This window comes from Cygnus atratus, chromosome 17 (genome assembly GCF_013377495.2).
Source record: "Cygnus atratus isolate AKBS03 ecotype Queensland, Australia chromosome 17, CAtr_DNAZoo_HiC_assembly, whole genome shotgun sequence".
Classification (NCBI taxonomy): Eukaryota; Metazoa; Chordata; class Aves; order Anseriformes; family Anatidae; genus Cygnus; species Cygnus atratus.
In genome coordinates, this window is record NC_066378.1 from 12790111 (window position 1) to 12816335 (window position 26225).

The following is a 26225-nucleotide window of genomic DNA, read 5'->3' on the forward strand; positions in this document are numbered from 1 at the left end:
AGTTTATTCAGAGCTGGATTTACCGTTGATAATAGGCCTGTAACACTGAGATCTCTGGATTTTGAGGCTTGGCTGTTTTGCATAAGTTAGTTGTAATGTCTTGCAGTTTGGCAGCTGAGTCACACCTAAATTTTAAATTAAAGTGTTTTCTGCCTCACGTGAGTTTATGGAATCAGACTTGCAACTATAGGGTCAACTTGAGCATTTTCACTTCCTGGCAAGAAGTAGAAACATAAAAACCGAAGTCTCTTAAAAAGAAAAAAAAAAAAGGCTGGGTGGGGATGGAGTGAGGGGGGTAGAATAGAGAGCCCTTCTTTGAAATTGAAGTTCTGAGTGCAGAGAAGATGCAAGTAAGGGTTTGGGACTAGAGACTCTGCAGTCTTGATTTAGAACAAAACTTGCATTGAGGTTCTCTAAGATGTCACGGACAGGCTCTCTGTTCTGTTACAACTCAGACACATCCATTTGTCAAAAACATTCTCTGTCAGATTCAGAGTACCTGGTGGTGACATGCACCATGCTGGTATGGGAAGTGTTTTGATGCAAATTGAAGGGGTAGAGTTTCATTCACAGTGAAATCCTGTTTGCAAGCAAATAAAGGGATCAAGAGCTGGGGAAGTGGCCCTTGATTCCTGGTGTAAGTCACACTGGCAAAGTTAGGCAGTAGCAGTTTATTTAAGAAGTTGATTTCTGCTGTTTCTAAACTCTTGGAAATGCTAATTTTGTCTTTTGTTCAGGTGAAAAGAAAGGAGCCACCTGAAGCTGCCTCAGCAGGAGATCAGAAGAGAATCCGGCCTTCTACTTCTGTTGATGATGAAGATGAAGGTTTGCAAAGCACATTTGTTTGAAACACAAGAGCAGATGCAAGCCACATGCGAGCTGAATTCTTTTAAACTTCACAGCAGTGTGCTCACTTACAGTTAGACACAGAATCAAGGATCTGAGCCAAAACCCTGCCTCTCACAAAACTCTAATCAGCTGGGAGATGTCTTCTCTGGATTCAGTTATCTTAAATTCACTGGCGGGAAATTTAAGACCTGCATTTTATGAACGCTTGTACCCTATTTTAGATTTGCTGATGCAGAGCTGGTCACCCAGTAGAGGGAGCTCAGATTAGTTCATGGACTGTGTTCCGGAGGCATGCTTGCAACTCACCGTGTATGTTGAGGGAGAAAGCAAGTAAGAGACAGTTTGCTCTGCTTATTTATTTATTTTTAAGTAACTTATTTGCCAGAGGAATCTATTTCCAAATATTTTAACTTTTTTTTTTTCCCCCTGGAAACAGGGAAGAGTAGATATAGGAGTATTCAAAGCTTGATGTCTTTATTTTGCGTTAAAAAGTGGATTCACATTAGTTGTGCTATAAACTTGGTTCAGACTAACAACTGGTTTCAAGCCGAAGTACAGAAGCAGGGTTTTGTTTAAAAAAGAGAAGGAAAGGCATTAAAATCATTAAGCTTAAAAAACAAGAACCGAGGTTAACCAGGCATCTTTCTCATAACACAGATCCATCAGTTCTTCAAGAAATAAAGCAAACCCAGAGTTTGTTAAAGCATTCGTATCCCTTAGTGTGTCCCTGTTTAGGGAAGCAGTACAGGGAGTTTCCCAACATGAATCATGTATTCTGCTGTGGCACTGCGCACAGTACTCTTCTCCAAGCAGTACCAGGGCAGTGTTGGGTAAGACAACCCCTTGGCAAGGTCCCCGTTGGCGGGCCACGGTGCCGTGTCTCCTTGCTGCTCTGCCTGTAGCCTGTCAGCTTTGGCTACCTTTTGGCATTTTGCCATCCTTGGGACTTTCAACACCCTGTACCCAGTCTCACCCCCACTTGCACTGTGAAATTGTTAAGTGCCTGTGAGCCTGGGGACTCTCACACCACGTGCACACATTGCTCCTAACTTTGATCTTCCCAAAGCAAAAGTTTCCGTGATGTGATCAACCCTTTCCCTCCCTTGAAAGTATTTGAGGGCAATTTCCTTCTTGTTTTTCCTCACCAGAGTCAGAGAGGGACAGGGATGCTTCCGATGCAACGTCTGACCTGTCAAAGAAGGATGCAGAAGCAGTGGGGCTGAGGCGGCGACCAGCAAGGCCGCTGGAGCTTGACAGCGAGGGGGAAGAGGGAGACGAGACATCGGGGAAAGAAGAAGAGTCCTCCTCAGAGAAGGAAGAGGAGCAGGAGGAAGAGAGAGGCTTGGTGAAAGCAGCACCTGGAAAGGTGTGTTGGTTTGTGATCGTAGTTTTGCATGCTGTCTGTTGTAAAAGGGGTCCTGGTAATTCTGGATCCCAACATTACCTTCTCTAGAAGGTGCGCACTCCTCTTCGGGTATGTGCTAAAATAATTTCTGCAGGATTATTCAGCCTTCGGGTTCTCCGATCAGTGTCTCTGAGAATCACTGGTGATTACTGCAGCGACAGCCAGGTCTCAGGGTCAGACACTGCTCATTTTTGGTAATGCTTTCCTGTAAAGGAGGAAGAGGAGGATGAGGATGAAGAGGATGATGAAGAGGATGATGAGGATGAAGATGATGATGAAGAGGATGATGAGGATGAGGAGGACGATGAGGAGGAGGAGACAGGTGTTGAAACAAGTGACAAAGAGGAAGAGCAGGACTCCGAGGAGGGTAAGCAATTCCAGGGAAAGCAGCGAGTGTGGTGTTTGGGCCAGGTGCGGTCTCCCTTTTGCACTCTACTTGTAAGCCAGATTTTATTTGTGCACCCTCTTTCATCAAAAGGCGGTTTCATACAAGATAATTTATACAGGTATAAATAATCTCGGTAGAACTCCGTTAAAGAGGCAGTTGCCAAGAGACCCACCTGGCAGGGCGCCAGGCAGCACTAGGTCTGCTGCTCACAGAGCCGCTTGTTGCATGGCTGGAAGCATCCAAATTGGTTTACTAGGCCCTGCGAAAGTAAATAAACTGCGAGGTGATTCCTTCAAACCCACACGCTGTTGTTGATGCTGTTATGGTGTGGGAATGATATTTGTTCCTGTAGAAGGCCCCGATTAGTTCTGCTGTCTGATGTCGTTAAATGATGGTAATTTGTTCTTCTTGTAGAAGACGTAGCGAGTCCCTCATCTTCCAAGGCTGAAGTAGAATCGTCCGATGAAAGCGAGGACTCCTCTGAATTCGAATCCAGCTCTGACTCAGATGAAGATGACGATGAGGATGATGAAGATGAGGAGGAGGAGGAAGAGGAAGAAGAGGAGGTGGCTGAAGATCAAGACAGAGAAGCCATGGTTGCTGAGACAGAGCACGAACCTTCCAGTCACGAGCTTCCTGATGATGAGAGGGAGACCATTTTGGAGCTGTATCCTGTGGATGACTACATGGATGCAACGGGCTTGGGACTCACAGAGCCAGCGTTGGTGGAGAAGGATGTGGGGATGGAAGAAATCAAGGCAGGAGAAGGTGAATGTGGTGAAGTCCCAGAGGCATCTATTGCTGCTGAAACACTCAAACACTTGGTTATGGAAAGAGACCAGGAGACCAAACTTGCACTGTCTCCTATCTGTGGGCCAGGTATGGTCTTCCGCGTGGTTTGGCACATATCACATCGCCAAGTACAGTGTTCTCACAGCCTCCAACACATATGGTTTTGCATTTCCCTTGTGCTCTCTTCCTCCAGCATTGGCTCTAGGCTAGGGATTATCTGTAGAGGGGAAGAGGCCTGTGCAGAACTTTCCTTCCTAGTAAGGACTTCTGCACAAGGCATCTGGTACTAAAAATATGGTGGTTATTGTATCCAGAACCTTATCCTGGGCCAGTGTAGTCAGTGTGCTGCAGGAACTGAACAGTTGTCATCATCCGAGGGTGACTGACTGGGTGGTGTGGTGGCTGAAGCTCAAGATAGAAAAGTCATGGCTGCTAAAACAGAACAGGAATCTGTGCTTCCTGAGTCACTACTGGCTGTTGTTGGCTTTAATACCAAAGGAGTGTGTGGCTGGAGAGCTGTATGGGGCAGGTGAGCAGAGTCTTAGAATTACATCTGGTTCCTGGTACTCTTGTTTTGCTTTTCACTTAGTCATTTTAAATGAAAGAGATCCCCAGGTTTGCTGGAAAAAGAAAATCGTCTTAATTCTTTACAGAGCTATATATAACCAATGAAGACTAGAGTAGGAGTAGGACGCATGAAGCTCAACAAATTCTGCAGCAGGAAGGGGGGAATTAACAAGTCGAAACCTGGAGCCAGCATCTAGCACAGTGAGCCCTGAGCAGGATGGGTGTCTGAAGGCGGCTGCTCTGGGGACTAGGCAGTGTTTTGGCACCTGGAGAGCTGGAAATCTGGCCCCTGCCCAGGCTATCACTCCTCAGCTATCATAAAATTTGAAAGGCTTATAGTCAAAATGCCTGTTTTGCACAGCTCCTTTCTAGAACACGTTGGTGTCCAGAAAGGATATAAATCTGGGGAGAGCTGCATTTGGGGTACCTTGATGTGTGGAGTGAGCTTTTCAGGTAAACTGTAGGCACAAGCTCAAACTGCAGTGTTCTTCTTGTGCTGCCCAGCCCAGCCGTGCAGGAGTTACATGGGTCTGACCTTTCTCCAGTGATTCTCTGGTTCACTCAGCACAGATGGATAACGCTTCCCCTCCAGCTCTCCAGGCGTTTCCACCTCCTTTTGCTCTCCCACTTGAAAATGTTATTTTGAGCTGCCTAAGAAGATTCACTGTTGATTTCTTTTGGCCCTGACTCTAAGGAGGTAAATAAACTCCAGACAAATGAGCCTGCTGCAGGGAGAGCAGCATATAAATTGCCTCATTGATACCATCTGAGTGTCTCCTCATTCATTACAAGGGCTTTCCATTTCCTTCACGTGTTGTTCAAGAGCATTACGCTGCTCCCCTCCTTGGAGAGCTGAGGGTGCTTCTTGGCCCTGCAATTAGTTTACCTTCCCACATCAGAAAGGCTGATAGCTCCGGGCTCTGACAGCTGTCCTCCCAAGCTCTCACCCTGCAAGCCACTAATGCTTTTCATGTCTGTAAAAAGGTGGTCAGGGGTTTTCAAAGCAGAAAACCTTCATTCTGGCCTGTGTAGTAGCTAATCCTCAAATTAATAGTGCGTTTTTTTAATGGTCGATTAGGGATGTCTGTGGTAGTGTCTAATTACTCCATGCTCTGTGCCTCCAAAATGTAAAGCATTGGAGTTTCTAAAGCCTCCCCGTGGAATTGAGCTGTTCTGTAATTGCAACATCTTAAACATGCCTTTACTGGCAAGTGGCAAGTAACCAAGTGGAAGCAACACTCCTGACTTTTTTTTTTTCTTTCGTTCTTTCTTTGTTTTTCTTCCTTCAGAGGAAGAGCCTGAACCCACTGCCATGCTGGAGCCAGAGGTACAGGAAGTTCCAAAGCCTGAATCTCAAGATGAGGACGGGACGGTCTGCCTCTCAGCTCCAATGGGAGTCTTTGGAGAACCTCAGCCCAGTAAAAGCAGCTTCTTTAGCAAGTCTGATGGCAGCACCTTAGAAGCTCGTGTTAAAACAAAACTGCCCTCTGCAGCGGAGGAGGATGACCGGCTGCCTCGCACGCCGGGGCGGGAGGTGGTGGTGCATCCAGAAACTGATATTCTTCTGCTTCCAGCCCACAAGGTGCCATCCTCCACGCTTCCCTTACCGTCGACTCCCGGTAAAGAGGAATCTTTAATCCCTCCAGAAAAGTTCCCCGAACAATTACTGGTGACCAAAACATCTATGGAAGAGGAGATTCCTAGGACTCCTGGGCGGGACATTTTGGCCAAGTCTTCGCACCCCTTTGCAAAATCACAGAGCACGGACACTGTTCCAGCAACGCCAGGAAGCGATGCTCCCCTTACAGGAAGCAGCTTGACCCTCAGTTCCCCTCAAGTCCCAGGGAGCCCCTTTTCCTACCCATCCCAATCTCCTGGCATTAACAGTGGCATTCCTCGGACTCCTGGGAGAGATTTCAATTTCACACCTACTTTCCCAGAGGCTGGTGCTACCATTCCTTGCCTTCTGTCTGGCAAGAAACCGTCAGAGGATGAGCTAGATGAGAAAACCTTTAAAGAGCCTCTCGGTGCTTCCCTTACGATCAGCATGAACAGTGTTCCTTCCCCTATCCCCTTCGCCAGCCCCCCCCAAGCAGATTTCCACACAGACGTGGGCTTGCCACCTGATGAGCCAATACCCGTAGCAGCCCTGCCGTGCATGCCTGGAGATGGAAGACTGCCCATCGAGGAATGCAAGGCAGAAGTAAAATCTGTTTTACTCTCGCCGGAAGCACCCACTGGTGCTTCTATTCTTCCTCCCCCCCCACCGCCTTCTGTTCTTCCCAAAAGGAGGCCGGGCCGACCAAAACGGTCGCCGCCTTCTGTCCTCTCCTTGGATGTGTACTCGGGCAAAACCATAGAGCCACCTCCCGTCCCAGTGACCCTGGTGGAAAGTGCTATGAGCAAAGAGCTTCTGAGTGCACATCCCGATGCTTTCTATGGACTGAAAGACCCTGAAGCCGTCACCCTGGACTTCAGGAATGACGGCTTCCACGAGAAAATAGCGGCTGAGACAGTCGCAGAGAAACTGCCATTTAAGGAATTGGAGAACCAGTGGAACGAAGACTTCAAGGAAGAAGAAGCTCACGTGAAGCCTAAAAGACAGTGGCGAAGGCAGAAGAAGTCACCTGAGGACCTCCCGGTGATTCCTTCCCCTGAGTATTCCCCACCCCGGCCTCAGTTCAGGCCACGCTCCGAGTTTGAGGAGATGACCATTTTGTACGATATTTGGAACGGAGGCATAGACGAGGAAGATATCAAATTCATGTGTATCACATATGACCGCTTGTTACAGCAGGACAATGGTATGGACTGGCTTAACGACACCCTGTGGGTATTCCATCCTTATATCCTTTCTCGCTGGCTCTGCGTCACACACCACGTGTAGGATGCACTCGATGGGCGTTGGGTAGTGGGACTTAGAATGCAACAGACAAAGTCATTTGGTAGATTTGCTTACTGGGATAGCAATTGCTTATGTCAGCAGGCAGTTTTAGACCTACTCCCTGAAGCTGCAATACAAAAGTGCTGCAGAAGTGGCTGTTGTTGCTGCATTTTCCATCTAGAACTGCAGAGAAAGCCTCTAAGCATGTCTTCTGGGGAGATTTCCTTGCTAGTTTGAGAATTTTCTGTCTTCATTTAAACCACTTTTTTTTTTTTTTCCAACCTGCTAAACTAATTACTAAACCCGGCAATTTCTAGTCTGTACGTAGAGGACTTTAACTTGGGGCTAAAACTTGCTGTAAAAATAATCCTGCCATCTGTGCCCAAAATGATGTTAGTGGTGCTAGCAGCTTTAACTTGCTTCGAGCCCAAAATACTAATAAGCAGAAAAGGCTGGCTGCTAGGCAGCACATGGGGCAGACACAGCCCCGGGCTGGATGGGAGAACATCCTGCTCTGTGCTGCAGCAGGACACGGTCATCAGGGAGCGCGTTCAGCACCTCGTGTGTTGCTAGAGATGTCTGGAGTTAAAATATTTCATCTCTGACTCCCTGCAAAATCCTGCTTTTTTTTTTTTTTTTTTTTTAACCTTTCTCTAGAGCAAAAGCAAACCAGCCAAAGCCACTTAAAACCGTTGCGGTTTTTCTTGGTGGATCAGGACAGTGGGGTTTGAAACATCTGCGCGGGGTCTTCCCTGTCCCACCGGGTCTGCAGGAGCAGATCTCCCGAGCCCGGTGAGAGCGGCGTGTCCCACCCGTCGGGCTGAGGAGTGTCTCTGGCCCATCTGTGCTGCACCTCGCCCGAGGCAGGGTGCCAAGGGATGGGATTGCTGCGAGGTCAGCATGGTGTCCCCAGGGCTTGGGGTGGCTGCAGGGAATTCCTGGACGGAGAACAAAAGTGTGCTGTGCAAAACAGGGAAAAAATACATCCAGGGGGCTGGGTAGCTGCTGTCTGTGGACACGGTCAGTGCTACGGGGAAATCCTTTTCCAGACAAGTTTCTCTTGAGAGCTTAACCTTCTTGTGTTTAAATTAAGGAGAAAATGAAATTTACATTTCCCAAAGCATGCAGCTAAGAAGGAAATACCGTGCTGGGCTTTCCTGCAAGCTTTTTTTAATAGCACTGTTATTTTTTTGCAGCCACTTCCCCCCTCCTGTCCCCCAAAAAACCCTTCCTCATTTTCCAAGCTCTTGGTGTTAGCTCCACGTAACGGCAGAGGTTTGGTCTGATGTCCCCCGGTAGCCGTGTTGCTCCTTAACTTCTTCCCACCTACCAGCTTTTCCACCCCCAAGAAAAAGAAGCGTGACGATGGGATGCGGGAGCACGTGACGGGCTGCGCACGAAGCGAAGGCTATTACAAAATTGATAAGAAGGACAAACTGAAATACCTCAACAATAGCCGAGCTTTTGCAGAGGAGCCTCCAGCTGACACGCAGGTGAGGGAAACGTCCTCTGCTGACCACCAGGGTGCCAGCAGGATTTGGCTTCGAACGTCATCACACCCGGTAGCTCCTCCCTGCCTTTTGGCAAGGTGGAGCTGTAGCTACGCCTGCGTTGAGGTGGCCATTTGGGTGGTGCTGAGGCGGTGGGGGTGTTTGAAGTGGGATGTTTCAGGAAGCCAGGTGCTCTGTGATGATGCCTTGTAGCACAAGGGATTGCTCGTTGGGAGGCAGCAGCGTGCTGGACGCGTTGGGTCAGCTTTGTTCACCCGTTTGTCCTCAGGGCATGAGCATCCCTGCTCAACCTCACGCTTCCACCCGGGCTGGCTCCGAGAGGCGGTCAGAGCAGCGCAGGCTCCTCTCCTCCTTCACCGGGAGCTGTGACAGCGACCTGCTCAAGTTCAACCAGCTCAAGGTAGGTCACCCCGTGGGGCGGTTGCTCTGTGCGGGGGCTGGCTGGGAGCAGGCTGAGGCCAGGCAGGGGGTGGCCACGGAGCTCAGTGCTGGGCACCCCTGTGTGTGTCAGGGGGTTGAGTGGGGCCCAGAATTAAGGTGTTGCCTTGCTGCTTGGAAAAAGCCTCTACAGAGCAGGTCAGTGGTGCTTGGCTGGGAAGCTGGGTTCTGCAGTCAGAGCAGCTGCAGGGAGACGAAGAGATGGTCTGGGAGGATCACCCGACACAGAACCCCTCTGGGGTACCCAGCTCTTCTGGGCTTCCACGTAAACCAACTTGAAGATTTCTGCGATCTAATTCACCTAAAAATAGGAACAGAGCAACCATGGGGAAAACAGGACACTGTAGTCCAGTGTGCTCCCCTGTGAGGAGAAGAGGCACGAGCCCTTTGATAAATGGCTGTTAGCGCATGAGCTTCTTTAGCCCTAGGCAGAACCAACAGGGCTGTGCAGAACAGAGATCGATGGCCCCAACGGGTCTGTTCTCCCAAACGGTGCATGGTCAGCGGTATAAAAACCCCAGTACTGCAAGTCTGTGGGACCTCATATGTCCCCTGTGCTGCCCTCCTGTCACCAAAAGACAGAAGGAAACAGAATCAGGTTGAAGTGCCCCAGGATTGCTTGTGGGTTGGAGCGTGCTGCTGGACCTAGGGACAGCCTTTCCCTTTTGGTGCTGTGGCTAACTCAGGGTTGGGATTTTGGGGTGTTTTCTTCATACAGTTCCGGAAGAAGAAGCTAAAATTCTGCAAGAGCCACATCCACGACTGGGGCCTTTTTGCTATGGAGCCCATCGCAGCTGATGAGATGGTGATTGAGTACGTGGGTCAGAACATCAGGCAGGTAAGCTGGACCAGGGGTGAAATCTGAGCAAAAAGCAGCCCTGAGAGAAGTGATTGAGTATGGCAGCTGGGGCTGGCGTCCCTGCTGCAGGGCGTTAGCTATGTGAGCTAGGCAGAGGCTGGCATGTGGCTTGGAGGAACAGGGGTGGGATTTTCAACAACCCAGAAATTCAGAGCTCAAATCCTTAGGAAGTAAGCTCTCAAGAAGCCCATCCTGAACTTCTGTGGTTTCAGTGAAGTCTGTTCTGTTGGGGTATTTGGGATCGTGTTTTTTCCGAGTGGCACAAGCACAGGTTACGTGAGCCCTGTGTAAATCTCCGCTCACAGATCGCTGCAGCCTGTTCTGACGGTACCTGTGGGGTTTTCTGTAGGTCATTGCTGACATGCGTGAAAAGCGATACGAGGATGAAGGCATCGGAAGCAGTTACATGTTCAGAGTTGACCACGACACAATCATCGATGCCACAAAATGTGGAAACTTCGCTAGGTTTATTAATCACAGCTGCAATGTAAGTATCAGTTTTTTTCATATAATTGTACTCTGACATGCTGATAAACCCACCGAGTCCTCGCTAGCTCTGATCAGGAACACATTCAGAAGTAGCAAGGGGTCACAGGGTTATGATTAACTTAATGAGCTGCAGCAGATCAAAGCTGAGTCTAAACTAGCTTAAGGAAGAGATGAGAGACCTGAGAAATGAAACAGGCAGCAAGACGGAGTGTGCTCAGAATCCTTCTGACCATATTGTAGGACCCTGATGGATGCTGTTCAACCACAGCTAATAAGTATTTCCTTAAAACAACAATTTTAGCAGTTCTTCTGCTGTGGGAACAGTCTTCTAGTATCCACGTGGGAAAAGCACTCTTGCCCTGGTAAGCAGAGAAGCTGCTTTCCTGTCTGTTCTGTGCTGCAGCCTACATTCAAGGGCTTGGATGTCTGACCACGTTACCAAGCATTAGCTGAGCTGCTCTTAACCACTGACAAACGTAGTGGAGCACCATGAGCGCTCTCGTGCACTGCGAATGACCAGAATGTGTCTGTTTTGGAGGAGCACAAGGACAGCTCCTCTGTTTTTTGGCTTCATGCCTCCTTCTCTCAGCTTCCCACTGGGTTTCCTGGGTCTAGGCTCTGGAAGCATGGCTGAAACTGTCTGGGAAAGTGAGTGCCCCACTCTATTTTAGTTTAGTTAATTGTGCGGAGGCTGGGAAGCCATGGCCATTGGGAGCCTAAATCATTACCTGTTCTGTCACCCTTGCAGCCAAATTGTTACGCTAAAGTGATCACAGTGGAGTCTCAAAAGAAGATCGTCATCTACTCCAAACAGCACATCAATGTGAATGAGGAAATTACCTATGACTACAAGTTTCCCATTGAGGATGTAAAAATCCCGTGTCTATGTGGCTCTGAGAACTGCAGGGGAACCCTGAACTGAACTCGAGGTTTCTCGTCACACTTGCACCTTCGGCCATGTCAAAACTGTGGTAACCAGGTGTGGTTGCACTTTGCCAAAAAAGAAAAAAAAAAAGAAAAAAAAAAGAAAAAAAATGAGGAAAAAAATAAGGAAAAAAAGGAAGAAAAAAATTAAAAAGGAAAAAAATATATATTAAAAAAAGGAAAAAAGAGAAGAGAAAACCAAGCAAGTTTCGCACTTCTGCCAGGATCACGAACGAAAGCAAAAAGCGCACATGCTTACGAGGACTGTTCATGTTTCAGGTGCTCTTTCCTTTTCAGATCCAACACGCACACAAAAAGGTGACTACCGTTTTGTGGCATGGTCTATCCAAACACTAGCTTCTCTCTGTTCAGTCCCTACATTAAGGCTCCTTCATGGGATAATGGTACCTTTTTTTAATTGTTGGTATAAACCTTCATCTTTTCATAAATGCTGCTACCTTTTTCTCATCAGTTTTGTTGGTTGAAAAAGACATTCAACGTTTAAATGTGAAGCAGAGACTGAAAATGCCATATAGGGTTTGTTGGGAGCTTGATTGGCTGAAATTGCACAGATTTCTCAGAGTAAGCTGTAAATAAATGTAAGGTTGATGTTACAGAGCAAGCCAGAGGCTTGAGGGTGTGTGAATGGGTGTGTGCGTGTGTTTGGGTGCATGTGTGTGTATGGAGACGTGTCTGCAACGAGACTATAGGTGAACTGTCCTGCCTTTTTGTTAGGGGTGAGCCCGAACAAGTCCCCTAAGCCAGGCACCCCGGGGAACGCCAGGTCAGCCACAGACCTGAGCTTAGCGCCTTGGGCTCATCGCTAATTTTCATATGCCATGCTGGTATATTGGGGGATCAAAACCTCAGCACCCCTGCAAGAAAAATAGTGGGTCCCGCAATCAGTAGTAACGAGCTGAGTCAGCTGGGCAGTCCGTTTGGCACCACGTATGGCCTTTTGGGATGCCCATTTCTCGTAGACTGGTTTATCTAGTGTCCAAAAAAAAAAAAACAACTGAGGCTGAAATTAGGTGGGAAATACAGCCTCAGTTACGCTGTAGAAACCTTACCCTCCTTTTAAGCATACACTACGACCCATGTTTCTAATAGGAGTTTCTCATAGGATTTTCTTCCTGTTGATGGGAAACAGACTGATGTGTTCCTCATCTTAATTTTTCTCACTTCTGTCTGCATTTCCCTGCCCTTCCAGCATTTTACATGGAGTATTTGCCCTGTCCTTGAATGGGGAAGATTCCTCCTGTGATAGGAGCGAGCTGGACCTGCTGCTCTCCTCCCCCGGTTACTCAGTAACTTGCCCCGGGGTAGTCCCATCCTTTCGGTAAGACCAAACGTGGTGGAAAGTGCCCCGAGCGCAGGCTGCGATAGCAATCCCATCCTCCCCCACCTGCAGCGTGAAAATGAATTCTCCTTCAAACTAGGAAGCCCGTTTTGAGATGGTTTTTCAATCTCTTTTGACCTTGTAGACGTGCTGAGGTGGCGTTTGCGGTTCTTCAAGGGGTTCCATTTAAAAATGGGCCAAAGCACCAAAGAAAAGCTTCTTTGGATGTGATCTGGGAACGTTAGACGACAGTTCAGGTATAGACAGGATCAGGTTTTTCAACTCGCGTGGAGTTTCTCCTGCTTTAAAAGTAGAGATTAGTTGTGCTAAACCTCCCTAATTGGCTTATAGGGGAAACAGCAATGTAATTGTGAAACGCAAACATCGTCTGCGTAACTAAAAACCTTCTCCCCGCAGAACAAATTGGCCAGCTGTATTCTTGTAGCCTTGTAAAATTAGTGCTAATTGCTCTCCGACCACAGCTCCGTGATCAGAGGTTGCAAAAGAGTTTCCTGGAAGTCTTTTTGCCACCGTGACGTGGAATTGCCAGGCCTGTGCCGCAGAGCAGAGCTTGCGATGTGGGTTAGACCTCTGTGTTTGAATTCCTTCCTCAGACAAGAGGCTGGCAAGAGCAGGAGGGTGCAGGCTGCTGCCAGCTGCCGTCTGCCTGCGGCTCTGTCTGAGGGCAAGGAAATCGTCCCGAAGGTTGGACAGTCCGTGATCTCATCTCTGGTTTTCTTTCGTTGTTTCCTTTGCTTTGGGGTTTTTCCCCCTCTTCTTTGTAATTCTCTCTGGCAATTGAATAATTGTGACCCAGAGCTTAAAATTATGAGAAGCACAAATAGTTTGTCGTTGAACTTGGGTTGTAACAACAGCTGTGGCAGGAGAATTTGGGGATTAAACCAGCTGCTCTGATTCTTTTTCTTTTTTGTTTTCAAATGAGGTTCCTCTTGTGCTGATGCTCCAGTTGGCATCTCCACAGCTCAGCCTTTTGTTTTGAAGCTTTAGAAATGCACAGAAATTTTGTGTCTCAGAACCGAAGCCCCTGCCTGTAGCAGTCCTGCCCCTGCTCTTGGCCTTCTTCCTCTCTAGCCCATCAAACCAGAGCGTGAATTGGTTTTGTGGGGGGGGAAAACCCCAACTTCACTCAACCCCTAAGTACATCCTGGTGATTCTGTACTTCCCAGGATCTCTGTGTGCTCTGGATGGGGTCAGCCCCGGCAGGTTGTTGAGGGAAGGCGTGAGGCAGAGCAGGGTCCTGTGGGACGAGGCCCACGGCTCGGGTTCCTCCGCGGTGTTTGCAGGAGCACCACAGGGATTTGGGTGCCGAAGGCCTCGAGCACTGAAATCGCTGGGGCGCTCCTGAAACCGCCTGTAACCCAGTAACCATCCCTCTGCAGTTTTCCAGGTGGATAACGTGAGCTTTTGGAAGAGCTGAGCTCCCGGGAGCCCCCAGGAGGAAGCAGAGCTGTTTGCCAGCACTTCTGAAAACCCACGTTAGTCCTCAAAGCTGAGGCTTTGCTTTTCTCCCCTTAGGTCTTGGCTTGCAGAGCCCTCCCTGTGCAGCTGGTCAGAGCAGCCCTGTCTCCATGATTTTATGGCGGGGTTTTAGGTCTGATCGAGGCATCCTGTGGCTGCCCTGTCCCTGCGGGGCCAGGGAGCCCTGCAGCCATGGAGGTGGTTTGGGAAAGCAGCCCCATGGAGCCTCCTTCCACACCCCCAGGTGCTTTGTCTTGTGCTGCTTGACAGATGAGGTGTGCTGGAGTCGTTCTGTTCGCTGTCCTAAATTTATTTTCACTTAAATTGAACCCTAAAACAGAGAGAGACGTTGACTGTGCTCCCTGCGAAATTGCAGCTCGCTTGGGTGGCTCTGCTGGGTGAAACGATCGCGGAGAGCAGTGCAGAGGCTTGGGAGGTGTCCCTCCAGCCCGTAGTGTCCCCAGGTGAGCGAGCTGGCTCGAGGTCAGCGTGCGAATCCCGCAGCAGCTGGCGTTCCTAGGAAGTGTGCTCTGCTTGCAAACCCCACCTGCCCTCGCCCTCACTGCCCCGTGTCCTTCGGTCGCCCCCAAAGCGCCCTGTAGCCATCGGGGGCGGCGGGGCAGGGGCTCATCCTGCAGATATTTATATTGTATAGAGCAGCTTATTTCTACAAGGAAAAAACAAAACAAAAAACATTTTTAAACTCCAACAAAGTATACAGTAGTTTCAGTTCTGGTTTTTGTGACCTTTTTCAGGGATCATTTCAGTGCATTTCTGTATAAAATAAAAATTTAAGGAAAAAAGGATTTTGAAGTATATTAAAAAAATGCATCTTCTGTACATAGGCAAACTCAAGAATCTTCTCTTCAAACACTGTTTCTTGTAGAAACATGTTGAAATTTTTTTGCTGATTTCTTTGTACTTCAAGAGCATGTAAATAATTTATTAAAAGTGACTATTGTAATTTGGAGTTCTTTTTAAACAGATTCCAGCTCTAATTCATGTCGAGAAGGTGGGGAGGAAGAAGGACTGAGTATAGCAAAGGAGCTGGTGGCATTTACAGCTTGTGTCAAGCTTTGTATAATGTAAATTCTGTATAAATGTTTTTTTTTTTGTCAAATAAATAGATGGAATTAGCAGCATTAAGAAACTGAAGACAAAAAATTGCCAAGTCAAGGCTTCTTCTTTGCCCCCCCGCCCCATTCTGAAACCTAATGTGCAAAATCTATTTATTTCAAGCGAGGAAATGTGTACAGTCTAATAGACAACCTAAAATGTATTTAAGCGAGTTTGCAACTGGATTTTTTTCATTTTAATATTTGTTTTGTTTCTATGAGTTTCCTCCTTAATTGCCACTGTAGTATTTGTCCAAGTGAAAAGAAACCCTCTGGAACGGACACTCAAACGGGCAGTTTTAAAAGCAAAAGGGAAGAACACCCGGCTCCAATCCTGCAGTTTTCTGGTTCCTTTAACAGGTTGTTTTAATTCACGGTGTGAAAATAAAGGGCTTCCTTTAAAAGGAGGCAGGTAAAATGGTTTGCAATAAATGATTTTTTTTTTTTTAAAGTTCCTTTAAAAAAAAATCTGCTTTGAAGATTTAGGATTTCTGCTTTTTCTTTTGTTAAGCAAATTTATAAATTTAGGGATGTTTTGTGCATATAGAATCTGTCACCAGTATGTATCTTGTTTTGAAGAAAGTGTTTTTGTTGTGGATGTGTCATGCTGTATATATTTGTTCATATTTTTGTGAATTGAATACTATGTACCATTGTATTATAGTAACTTTTATAAAGCAAACCATAAATATACTGACTTTTCTTACAGAAACATTATGTTGTGCTTGGTGTGTAGCTGGGGCAGCTTTTTGCTCTCGGACCCGTGCTGGGAACCACGAGAGCTGAAAATACTCATCCTGTGTCCAGGCAGGGGCTTTAAGCAACGTCGTACAACTATTGCGTGGAAAAAATGTGAGCAGGTCGGGGCTCTGAACCTGCAGGAAGTTAAGGTTACTGCTGAAAGTATCCAATTATCCTGCCAGCTCTGTGCTGAACACAGCCACAGGGGGAAGACCCAACACGTGTATGTCCCGCAGCAGCCACACCGTGGGCCGAGCCTGCCCCATGGTCAGAGCGCTGCCCGAGGCAGATGGGTCTCGCCTTTAATACATTCTTCACTGTGCTGGGTGTCCCAGGGCACTCTGACCATGTCAGTTTTCCTGGCTTCATATATTTTTTATTTTTATTTTTTTTTGCTGTGCTTTGCTTTACTTTGTGGAGGTGAAAGCCCTTAGCCTACCAAGAGAGGTGCAGCAGCACTGTGGCTTCTCTGAGTTTTGGAAAACGGGGTACACAGGGCAGGGATGAATGCAGCAGCTGATAGAGGAGGAAAATGAACCGGCAGGAGAGAGCCTTGGCTGCTGGCACCTTCTGCCTCTGTTCTCCCCAGCCGCAGCAGGGAATGGGAAGCCGGACAGCGCAGGGCCGCTGCTGGCAGGGCTCAGCCAGGGGGTGGCTGGGTCAGGCAGGGGCTCGGGCTGCGGATGGGCTCTCATCACGTCCCAGGAGCCCAGCATCAGCCGGGGGCTTGGCTCAGGCTTTGAGCAGCTTCCGCACTGGGAAACGCAAGGAGCAGCAACAGGAGCTGGATTTGGGGGGCAAATGAGTGACAGCAGGGAGACCCGGGCCACCAGGCAGCCTGCGGTGCTCTTAAACTGGTGCATCCTGAGGTCTGCAGGTCCTCAGGGAGCAGTCAAGGTTGTTTGCACCTCTTTTCCTTATCTGCGTGGGAGTTGGGATCTGCAGGTACTTTAGTAGCGAGGCAGGTTGGGTTGGGTGGTGTTGGCCACTTGGCCCTGCCATGGGACACTGGTTCCTGTGGCAACACCGAGGCTGTTGCTGAATCTGGAGCCTCGGCTCCTCCCTGATGCCCCACAGCCACGGCGGGCACGGGGCCTGCAGCCCTGGCAGCACAGACTTACCAGGCACTCAGGCTGTGACAGAAACGGATTTTATTGTGTCAGTGGGGAAAGCCTCCTTGCAAAGGACTGTGATGGTGCCCAGGGTGATGCCCCAAGGGGAGTCCTCACCTGCAGCCAGGACCAAGCCAGGCAATCGCCACAAACGCAGCGATTGCTTCTTGAAGCACTGGAAAACCCCAGCCCCTCGTTAATTCAAGAGCTTACAGGTACTAGAGCAAGACTGGGGTACAGGGGCAAGAAGGCTGAAACGTGTACATTCAATCATCTCATTCCAGAATGCTGTAGCTACCCCAAAATCATGTGTTTACTCTCAGGAAATTCAAATCCAAGATTGAACCTACAAGTAATAATAATTAAAAAGAGACACGCAGAGAGGCAAATCCCTGAATGCTTTCCTCTCTCAGCTTCCCGCATAGCTAAAATTAATGGAAAACTTCATGTAGATGGGGTTTAAGTGCTCCAGTTGTTTCCTGTGTCTTCCTCCAGAGCTGCATACCTTGGGCACGTGTCCTGTGTCAGGAATTGGGTGGCTTGGGTTGGGTTAGGCTGGTTCGTGAAACGCTGTCACCATTTCCCACGTCCCCTCTCCTGAGGGCAGTCCCTGGGCTGGGTCAGGATCAGTCCTTGCACGTCGCCAGCTTGGCAGCGACTTCCCCGGGCTATTTACTGAAGCATCGGCCGGGTCCCCATTTCGTTTGTGAATCAGCTCGTTAGGGAATCAGCTCGTTAGGGGCCGGTGACGGAGGCTGGGCGCGCTCTGCCGCTACATGCGCTCGCTTTCCCCGTTGGGGTTCAGGACCGTCAGGTTGCCTCGTGCGTCCTGGTCGATTTCTATCGCTTCGAACAGAGACTTGAAGTTCCCGGCGCCGAAGCCCTGCGGGGAAGACAGCGTTACCTGGACGTGGTGCTGGGCTCCACGAGGCCCCAGCACCATGAGAGCTGGCTGTGTGACAGCACAAGGCCCTGCCGAGGCCCCCAGGCTGTCACTCGCCACCGAGGCCAGCTTTATTGCATTTAGCAGTGAAATCCTCCGGCCTACCTGGTGGTTGTGCCGCTGGATGACCTCCAGAAAGACCGTGGGCCTGTCTTGAACTGGTTTGGTGAAGATCTGGAGCAGGTAGCCTTTCTCATCGAAGTCCACCAGGATTTTCAGTTCCTGGAGAAAGGCAATAGGAAGAGAACTCCGAGACTCACCGAGGAGCACGGAGGTGCCTCCACGCGGCCCTCGGCCCTGCCAGACGCCGTGGGGAACCGGCCCAGCTGCGGCCCGACCCACCTCCAGCTTGTCGATGTTCTCCTTCACTTTGATTTTGGCAGCCTTCAGCCTCTCCCGCAGCAGCTGGTAGTAGCTGGACGGCACGTCCATGAACTGCATGCCGCGCTGCTTCAGGTTGGTGATCTGCAGGGCGGGGGAGAGCTGAGCATGGGGTGGGTGCGCGGGGACAGGCAGTGGCAGGAGGAAAGTGACATCTTCTCATGGCTTTGGCCCCAAACGGAGCATAGGCCCTGTCCCACCCTCTCCCTTTGGGCCCCAGGTGCCCTCTCCAAGCAGTGTGGGGGTTGGCCACCGTGCAAGGATGCCCCCGATGCTTCCAGAGGCTCTCTGGCCTGCAGAGGAGCCAGGGGCAGGCAGACCATGCGCTGTGGTGGCCCAGCCTGGCACCATGAGCTGCTCCATTAATTCTGTCTGTGAAACAACCACGGCACAAAGCCCAGGTCTTCGCCACCCACCCTGGGGGTCATCATCTACTTCTGCCCCGTGATGCAGCCCCAAGTGTGCTCAGGCATGGGACAGGGCTGCCGTGGTGGCACTCACCGCCAAGATGATGTCGGAGGTGTTCAGCGCGATGTGCTGGACTCCGGCCCCTCCGTAGTAGTCGATGTATTCCTGTGGGGAAAATCTCACTGTGCTGGTGGTGTTTTGTGGCTACGGCACACAACCAGCGAGCCACTGCCCCGTTGGTCCTGTCCCTTTTCTTTGCCAAAGCCCTGCCGGTGACCTATCAACCCACGTGCTCACCTGAATCTGGGATTTCTTCTTGCCGAACGCCGGCTCGTTGATGGGCATCTTAATGGTCTCCTCGTAGTTGGTGACCACGATGGAGCGCAGGGCGCTGAACTTGGTGTGCAGCTGCTTGTCATCCACCGACCAGAAGCGGTGGAAGAGGAGGTTCTTCTGGTACCTGCCGGGCCACAGGGGGCACATGGAAGCCCCTCACTCTATCCCCGCACTAATGAATCCCTGCTCTGGATTAATTGCCCTCAGCATCAAACATCAGTGAGACCAGCAGAGCGGTGCCGCCTCCTCCCAGCCCTCCCCACTCTTACCAGTCGGCCACCGGGACCATCTGGAGGTCAGGCTGGTTCCCCACCACATGGTCCACAAAGCTCAGTTTGGCGCTCGGCCTGCGGGGAGGGGGACGAGGGCAGCGCTCAGCGGGGCCGGGGGGGCCCTGGGGGCTGCAGGGAGGTGCTGGGACGCTGTGCTACTCACAGCCTGGGCAGCAGAGGGTCCTTGAAGAGGGGTGCGTGGTACCCGGGCAGGAAGAGCCCCTTGTAGTTGAGCTTCTCTATCAAGGTGTGGGTGGTGTCGCCGTACTGCAGCGGGGAGGGAAGCGGCTCCGTGCCTGCCCTGCACCTTGTGGTGCACAGACCCCACTGCGGATGGGGGGGCTGAGCACTGCCACCCCCTGCCACTCACCGTCTGGATGACGGCGAACTTCACCTTCCCGAACTTGTCCTCCTCCACCCAGGGCTCCTTCACCACCACGGCTCCGCGCTCCTTGGCTTTCTGGGCAGGAGGAGAGCGCCCGTCCTGCCGCAGCGCCCAGAGCCTGGGGGGACACGGCCCCAGGACCCTCCGCCCCCGCTCGTTGCCGCTCCTTTCCCCCTCCAAAACTCACCGTTTCGGGGCCCCCGCTGCATCGTGTGGGCACTGCCTACCTTCACAATGAAGTCGCAGTCCTCCACTTCGAAGGCCACGTCCTTCACCCCATCCCCGTGCTTCACCAGGTGCTCGCCCATCTCTGCTGGCAGCCGGCGGGCGTGAGCGGGGATGCTGCGCGCCGCCTGGCCCCTCCAGCCCCCCAAAACCTACCCTCATTCCCCGGGTTGAGCGCGGACGAGAGAACGAACACGATCTGGAGAGGAAGAGGACAACAGGCTCGGGGTCGGTGATAGGATGCATGCCGCGGATGCGGGGTTTAACGCTGCAAACGCCTTTGGGCAGTGTCGGCACGCATCCAGCATCTCCCCGTCACCGCGGGGCACCTTGGCGGTGGCACCGCCATCAGGGCTTTGTCACCGTACCTTGTCCTGCTTGATGACGTGCGACACCACCTCCCGGCTGCCCGTCTCCAGCCCCCGGTACGCCAGCTCCTCGAAGCCCAGCTTGTTGCAGTAATACGAGGCAGCCTGCCACGGCAGCACGGGTAAACCACGGTGCGTGCAAGGGGCATGTGTGCACACGTGTGTGCATGTGTGCATATACGTGTGTGCACACGTGGGATGTTTGCTGCTTCCAGCAGCACAGAGCTGAATCTGTCTCCGCCCCGCTCTGCCCCTGCCTGCTGAAACGAGCCCCTCGCCCACAGGTACGTTCCTCGAGCAGCCCAGGAGGAGCAAGCAGGGACAAGAAAGCGGCACAAAGAACCCCAAAACTCCATGGCGAGCGCTGCCTGGAGAGCCCTCCGGTGCTGGGGCCGGGCAGGGAGGCGGAGGGGCACGTGGCAGGGCCGCAACGATTTTGCTTTTCATCTGCACGTTGGGGGCCTGTCCCGCGCACACCCCCAGCCACCGCCCCTCACCTTGCGCAAGGGCCCCAAGGCCGTGGCCCCGAGCCAGGGCCGGGCACAGGGACAGCGCCAGGGGCCACCAGCCGCCCCCCCGGCAGCCAATGGCCGCAGTGGCCATGTTGCCCCATCACGGCCACCACCTACCGCCCCTGCCCACACGTGCAGCCGGCCACAGCCTCCTACCTGCTTGGCATTCCCCACCCAGAAGGTGATGGAGTGGAAGTGGATGAAGCGGCCTCGCAGGGGCTAAAGGGAAGGGGAAAAGTTTGTCCTGGCTGCTGGGGTTATCCTCGCCGTGCCACGGCGCTGCTCCTCGCCCGGGCTGGGAGGGCAGCGGCTGCGGCACTGCGGGTACGGATCCTGCAAGTTCAGTTCCTACAAATGCAATTCCTACAAACACAGTTCCTACAGATGCAGTTCCTAAAAATGCAATTTCTGCAGGTGCAATTCCTGGTAGCATGGACTTGCGAAGCACCAGTGCAAGGCAGGCAGGCCGGGGCAAGGGAAGGCAGGGAGGAGTGGGAGGAGAGAGCTGGGAAAAGAGTATCTGGAGATGCTGGGGAGCGTGTGTGTGCGGACAAACCCTGCAGCCCTGCAGCTGCTGCCAGGTGCCCTCGTTAACCTTTGTTAACAATTTACCCAAGCGGGGCAGAGCGCAGCGAGCCCCTTTGCTCTGTGTCATCCCCGCCAGGCACAGACAGCACTGGGAGTGAAACGGAGCAGGAAACAGGGACTGTGCTGAGGCGTCGGGCTCAGCCGCTGATGCCCATCACGTCCCACCACACCGAAACGGAAACATGGAAGCGTCATGGCTGAGCATGCCGAGCAACCAGAGCTGTCCTCTGCAGCCCACGCAGGTGGCGGCTGAAGCGAGCGTGAGGGGGGCCCACGGTCAGCCTTGCCCCAGGAGCGGCGCGGGGCAGCACCTACCTTTTCTCCCTTGTCCGTGTAAGTCGTCTGGAAAGAGAACCGGAGAGGGGCAGGTTAGCGGGGGTGCAGCCGAGGAGCAGCTCCCCCTGCGCCTTCCCTCCCAAGCGCAGCGTCGAGCCGGGGGGGGGGAGGGGGGAGGGTGGCGAAATTCCCCCAAAACTGCGTGGTTTGGTGTCTGGCCCCAACCCTCACCATGCTGCGACCCGGCGATGTGACAGCGGCGAAGAGAGCGCGGATGCCGTGCGTGGGCCTGATATAGCGGGGCGAGGGACGGCTCCTCCTCAGCTCCACCCCGGGCGCTGCCCCGTCCCCATGCGTCCCGCTGGCCCCACGGGTCCCCTCCTGTGCCTGGTGACCTCCCTGCTGCAGCCAAGCCAGGGTGACGTGGGTGCACGCACAGTGCAGGGGCAGGGGACACTCGGTGGCTTCCTCAGCCACAGTGACAGCGGTGCTGCAGGGCTGGCAGGAGCGGGGACACGGTGGCTGGTGGCACCAGCATGGGGCTGGAGCGGTGGTGGTGGGTGGTGGCACCGTGCCACCCGCTGCTGCTGCACATCCGGTGGGGATGGCAGCGGGGCCGGGGTCACCTCACTGCGATGGCACCGCGGTGTCACCTATGGCATGGCCACCACCACATCGCCACGAGGCAGTGGCACCGCTGTGTCACCACCCCCAAAGCAGTGCCACTGCCGTGACAGTCGGTGGCACTGCCATCGCTGTGTCACCCCATGGAGAGGTCACTGCTGTGTCACCCCATGGCACTGCCACTGCCGTGTCACCCCATGGAGATGCCATTGCCGTGTCACCCCATGGCACTGCCACCCCTGCGTCACCCCCCACGGCGCTGCCACCGCGGTGCCGCTGCCCTGCCGCGGGGACCCGGCGGCTGGCCACGCCCCTTTCTTTGACCCCGCCCACTTTCCCGCCACCCGCCCCCTGACCCCGCCCCTCTGCGTTGACCCCGCCCCTAGCTCTGTCCCCGCCCACTCTCCGACCACGCCCGTTCCCCGACCCCGCCCACGAAGGCGGGGCTCCCGTTAGCCCCGCCCCTCCCTCCCCCGAGTGACGCACCGCGGCCCCGTCCCGGCGCAGTCGCGGCCCCGCCATGGCGCAGCCCGGTGCCGGCGGCGCGGTGACGGCGGGCGCGGTGCTGCAGCTGGTGCGTCGCAAGGACGAGCTGGAGGCCAGGATCCGATCCGGGCCTGCTACGAGCTGCTGCGCGACGTGAGCACCGCGGGGGGGGGGGGGGGGGGGGGGGGGGCCGGAGGGGGGGCCACCGCCCCCCGCCCCCCCCTGACCGTCCCCCCCCCCCCCCCCCCCTCTGTCCCCCCGCGCAGAGCGGCGTGGGCCCTGACGAGCCGCTGGTGGACGCCGAGGGCTTCCCGCGGGCAGACATCGACGTGTACCGGGTGCGGGCGGCCCGGCACAGCATCGCCTGTGAGTGGGGCCTGCCCCCCCCCCCCCCCCCCCCCCCCCTCCTCCCGCCCGGCTGGGGCGGCCCCGCTGGGCGTTGAACGGGGCGTGAGGCTTTAAAAGGCTCGCTCGAGGATTTCCAGGCGCCCCTGGGCCCCACAAACCGCCCCCCCCCCCCCACCCCCCTTCAGTGCCCCGTTCACGCGCCATGTGGGTGGCTTTCAGGTCTGTGTGGGGACTGTCCTGCCCCACTGGGTGCGGGGGGTGGCCGCAGCTCGTCCCCGAGGTGCCCCAGCCATCGTCTTGTGCCCGATCCCGGTTTTGGGGGGAAGGTGTTGAAAAAGAGCCCTCCGATGGGCCTCGCCCTGCGCTGACGGTATCCCCCCCGCAGGCCTGCAGAACGATCACAAGGCCCTGATGAAGCAGGTGGAGGAGGCCCTGCACCAGCTGCACGCCCGCGAGAAGGAGAAGCAGGCCAAGGACCAGGCGGAGGCGCTGGCGGAGGCGCTGAGCCAGAGCCAGAGCCAGAGCCTGCCCCAGGCTTTTGCCAGAGTTAACGCGGTGACGCCGGAGTCGCCGGCGAGCGTCTCGGTAAGCCCGTGGGTCTGACAGCCACAGGGAAGGCTTCGCTCGGACCCACAGGGGAAACAGAGGAGGTGCCTTGCTCCATGTTCTTGTCAGCAAGCAGGAATAAGCCATGGGACACCATTTATTATCATCCCACCCCCTGTTTTTTTTATTCTAAGTGTTTACCAAATGCTCAATCGCCTTCTTAACCAGCATAGTTAACCTTGAAAGCTCCTGTGGGGGGAGCTGCCTTTGCGTGGCTGTGCCAGTGTCACCGGGATGTCCTGTGAAGCGACTTGTCACTCTGCTGGAACCAGAAGAATTGTTTTCTCAGCTGTGCCTTAGCACCACACAGCTCATACAGGGCCTTACTGATCATTCTAGAATCAGTGTTTCTCCTCCCATAAAATAGGGCACAGGAATGAGTACTTGCTTTACAACATGGAGAGGGTGTAATGTAGTTCCGTTGCCCTAGTGGTATTTATTACCTGTCTTCAGGGAATGCAGATGTTCAGCTTCCTTCCTTCTCTCTCTGTCCAGGGGCTTCAGGTCGATGATGAGATCGTGGAGTTTGGCTCTGTCAACGTGCACAACTTCCAGAACCTGCAGAACATCGCCACGGTGGTGCAGCACAGCGAAGGGGTGAGCTTGTTTCTGCTGAAACTGCGTTCTCTTGCCTTCTCTATTGGCTAGCTGTAGCTTGTTCTGTGGAAGTCAGATCCGTGTCAGGTTCAGTCCTGCACTGTTGTAGCCTTGTTCCCTCACAGCACTGAGCTCATTCCTGCCTGGACAGAAGAGAGTAAAGAGGTGTGTGCTCTTTGCTGTGAGCCTCATCTTGCTTGCTCCACCCCTAGGGGACTGCCTACAGCAGTTTGTTGTGCTGCCACACCACCCACACGGCCCTCTGGACTGGCGAGAGAAGCTATCGCAGCCTTCAGATGATTTTTAGTGGGACTGAAAGATCTCATGGAGCTTTCTGTCTGCTGAACGCTCCCTCCTTTCAAATCTAGCTGAAGGGGTGGGAATGAGAACTGCTGAAGTACTTTTAATGTTCTTCTGGTGCTCCAGCAGAAGACCACAAAAGAGGGTTGACTCGGTGATGGAAAGTTGCCATCTCTCTTTCTTTCTTTCTTTCCTTTTTTTCCCCCCCTCCCAGAGACTGCTGAGTGTGACTGTCATCCGCAATGGCAAGAAAGTGCACCTGGGGCTGACTCCGAAGCGCTGGGCTGGGAAGGGCCTCCTGGGGTAGGCTTTTATTTCATTTAACCGGAGTGGATGAGGCTTTCACCCAGCTCAGAGCAAGTCTCCTGCAGCAGGGCCAGCTCTGCGCTTCACTGTGTGTGTGTTGCTGCCTGCTGTGATGTGTTTTGTTGGCGGGGAGGCGAGTTGTATCAAACATGAGCTGCGGGGCAGAAGATCTCAGTGGCTAATTCCTCTGATAGAGGAAACGAATGGAAGAGGGATGTGGTGGACCTGATTTAAACTGTGTCAGTTCTTCCGAGCTTCTTTCAGAAGTGAGCCTCTAATGTTTCCTTCTACACTCTTACTTTTCAGCTGCAACATCATTCCCTTGCAAAGATGACCACTGCTTGGAAAACAATAAAGATGAAGCTTGTGCCTGCTTTTTGGACTCTGGCCTGGTTTGAAAACTTCCCCTGTAATCTTCATTTTTGCTGAAATAGTGTTTTGGAGGCTGTGATCTAGGTGCCAGGCTGGCAGAGTATGAAAAGGATGGAGCAAGGCCTTACCGCAATTCAGAATTGTGCTGATTTATGAGGAGCAGCTCGTAGAGTTGCAGGATGTGGCTTCTCATCTTTTATTCCTTGTGTCACTTTGGAGTGAGGTTAGAGAGAGACCCAGGCTTCCCTTGATACAGATTCTGAAGAGCATAAAATACTCGTGTTTGGTGATAACAGAGCATTCCTTTTTTTTTTTCCTTCCCTTAAAATTCCTTAATGAACATCTTTTTAAAATATTCTAAAAAGTCATGGGGCACTTTTTTGTCTCTCTAGTAATAGATCGCAACAGCTGTTGGAAGTTACCAAATACGATGAAAGAATTTTTGGAATGCCTAATTATTTTAAGTTAATTAAATAAGGAATGGGGGGGTTATAATTCTACTTTGTCTTACTTCCTAGTATTTTGTTTAGTTATGACTGTGTAAAAGTATTCCTAACTTGATTTTTTTATTTGCTGGATTTGGTTTTAGGGTGTATGAACTCTTCAGGGGGAACTCCCCAGAACAATAAAACTGAGTAATGCCTCTCTGTTTTTGTGTAGCAGTTATTATTTTGAGACAGTCGTCATGGGCCATTTTGGGTAGGTTAAAAGCAGATCTGCACAGCCCTAAAAGCAGGATCCCCTGACCTTCCGGAGCCAAAGCCCAGGCAAGTGCTGGTGCTTTGTGAGCAAGTTGTGGGCATAAGTAACAAACATAATGAGAAATTTTGTTATAAATGCTAATAACCACATCTGAAATGGTGGACTAGTGAACATGCTGTTACATCTGTCACCCGGGGCTCATCCCTCGTCCCCTTCCCCAGGCAAGGTACGGATCCGGTCCCGAAGGGGCTTGGCGATGCCGGCGGGACTTGGTCACAGCCACGAGCAAGATTTAGGA

At 52.4% G+C, this 26225-nt stretch overlaps 3 protein-coding genes across 3 annotated transcripts in view; 2 read left to right on the forward strand and 1 right to left on the reverse strand.

Moving 5' to 3' along the window:
• The window catches only part of SETD1B (SET domain containing 1B, histone lysine methyltransferase), a 49637-nt gene extending 33895 nt beyond the window's left edge, over nt 1-15742 (forward strand). The window contains exons 9-18 of the mRNA XM_050714231.1: nt 738-825; nt 1998-2215; nt 2468-2621; nt 3057-3521; nt 5291-6847; nt 8212-8378; nt 8665-8796; nt 9553-9672; nt 10043-10180; nt 10931-15742. Of these exons, the coding sequence (XP_050570188.1) occupies nt 738-825; nt 1998-2215; nt 2468-2621; nt 3057-3521; nt 5291-6847; nt 8212-8378; nt 8665-8796; nt 9553-9672; nt 10043-10180; nt 10931-11104 (3213 nt within the window). The 3' untranslated portion in view covers nt 11105-15742. The remainder of the gene's footprint in view (nt 1-737; nt 826-1997; nt 2216-2467; nt 2622-3056; nt 3522-5290; nt 6848-8211; nt 8379-8664; nt 8797-9552; nt 9673-10042; nt 10181-10930) is intronic.
• Nucleotides 15743-17573: 1831 nt separating this feature from the next.
• HPD (4-hydroxyphenylpyruvate dioxygenase) lies at nt 17574-22732 on the reverse strand. The gene is made up of 14 exons (XM_050714285.1): nt 22697-22732; nt 21626-21652; nt 20879-20941; nt 20211-20315; nt 19999-20041; nt 19845-19927; nt 19603-19692; nt 19396-19499; nt 19230-19307; nt 18922-19084; nt 18718-18789; nt 18178-18300; nt 17941-18057; nt 17574-17775 (listed from the first exon to the last, which is right to left on the reverse strand). Exons 1-14 carry the CDS (start codon nt 22730-22732, stop codon nt 17665-17667), a joined length of 1215 nt encoding a protein of 404 aa, XP_050570242.1. The 3' UTR covers nt 17574-17664.
• PSMD9 (proteasome 26S subunit, non-ATPase 9) lies at nt 22702-25872 on the forward strand. The gene is given in 7 exon segments (XM_035565735.2): nt 22702-22814; nt 22817-22849; nt 22963-23062; nt 23430-23629; nt 24146-24247; nt 24762-24850; nt 25160-25872. Coding segments are annotated over 7 exon segments (636 nt in total). The 5' UTR covers nt 22702-22730; the 3' UTR covers nt 25188-25872.
• The last annotated feature ends 353 nt before the right edge of the window (nt 25873-26225 follow it).

Excerpts from the sequence above, each read along its gene's own strand:
- HPD (XM_050714285.1), bottom strand. The coding sequence starts at position 22,732 with ATGGCGGGGCCGCGACTGCGCCGGGACGGGGCCGCG. Across the intron at positions 19,500-19,602 it reads AGTTCGCCGTCATCCAGACG|TACGGCGACACCACCCACAC; the intron begins GTGAGTGGCAGG and ends TCCCCGCTGCAG. Across the intron at positions 18,058-18,177 it reads AGAACATCGACAAGCTGGAG|GAACTGAAAATCCTGGTGGA; the intron begins GTGGGTCGGGCC and ends GCCTTTCTCCAG.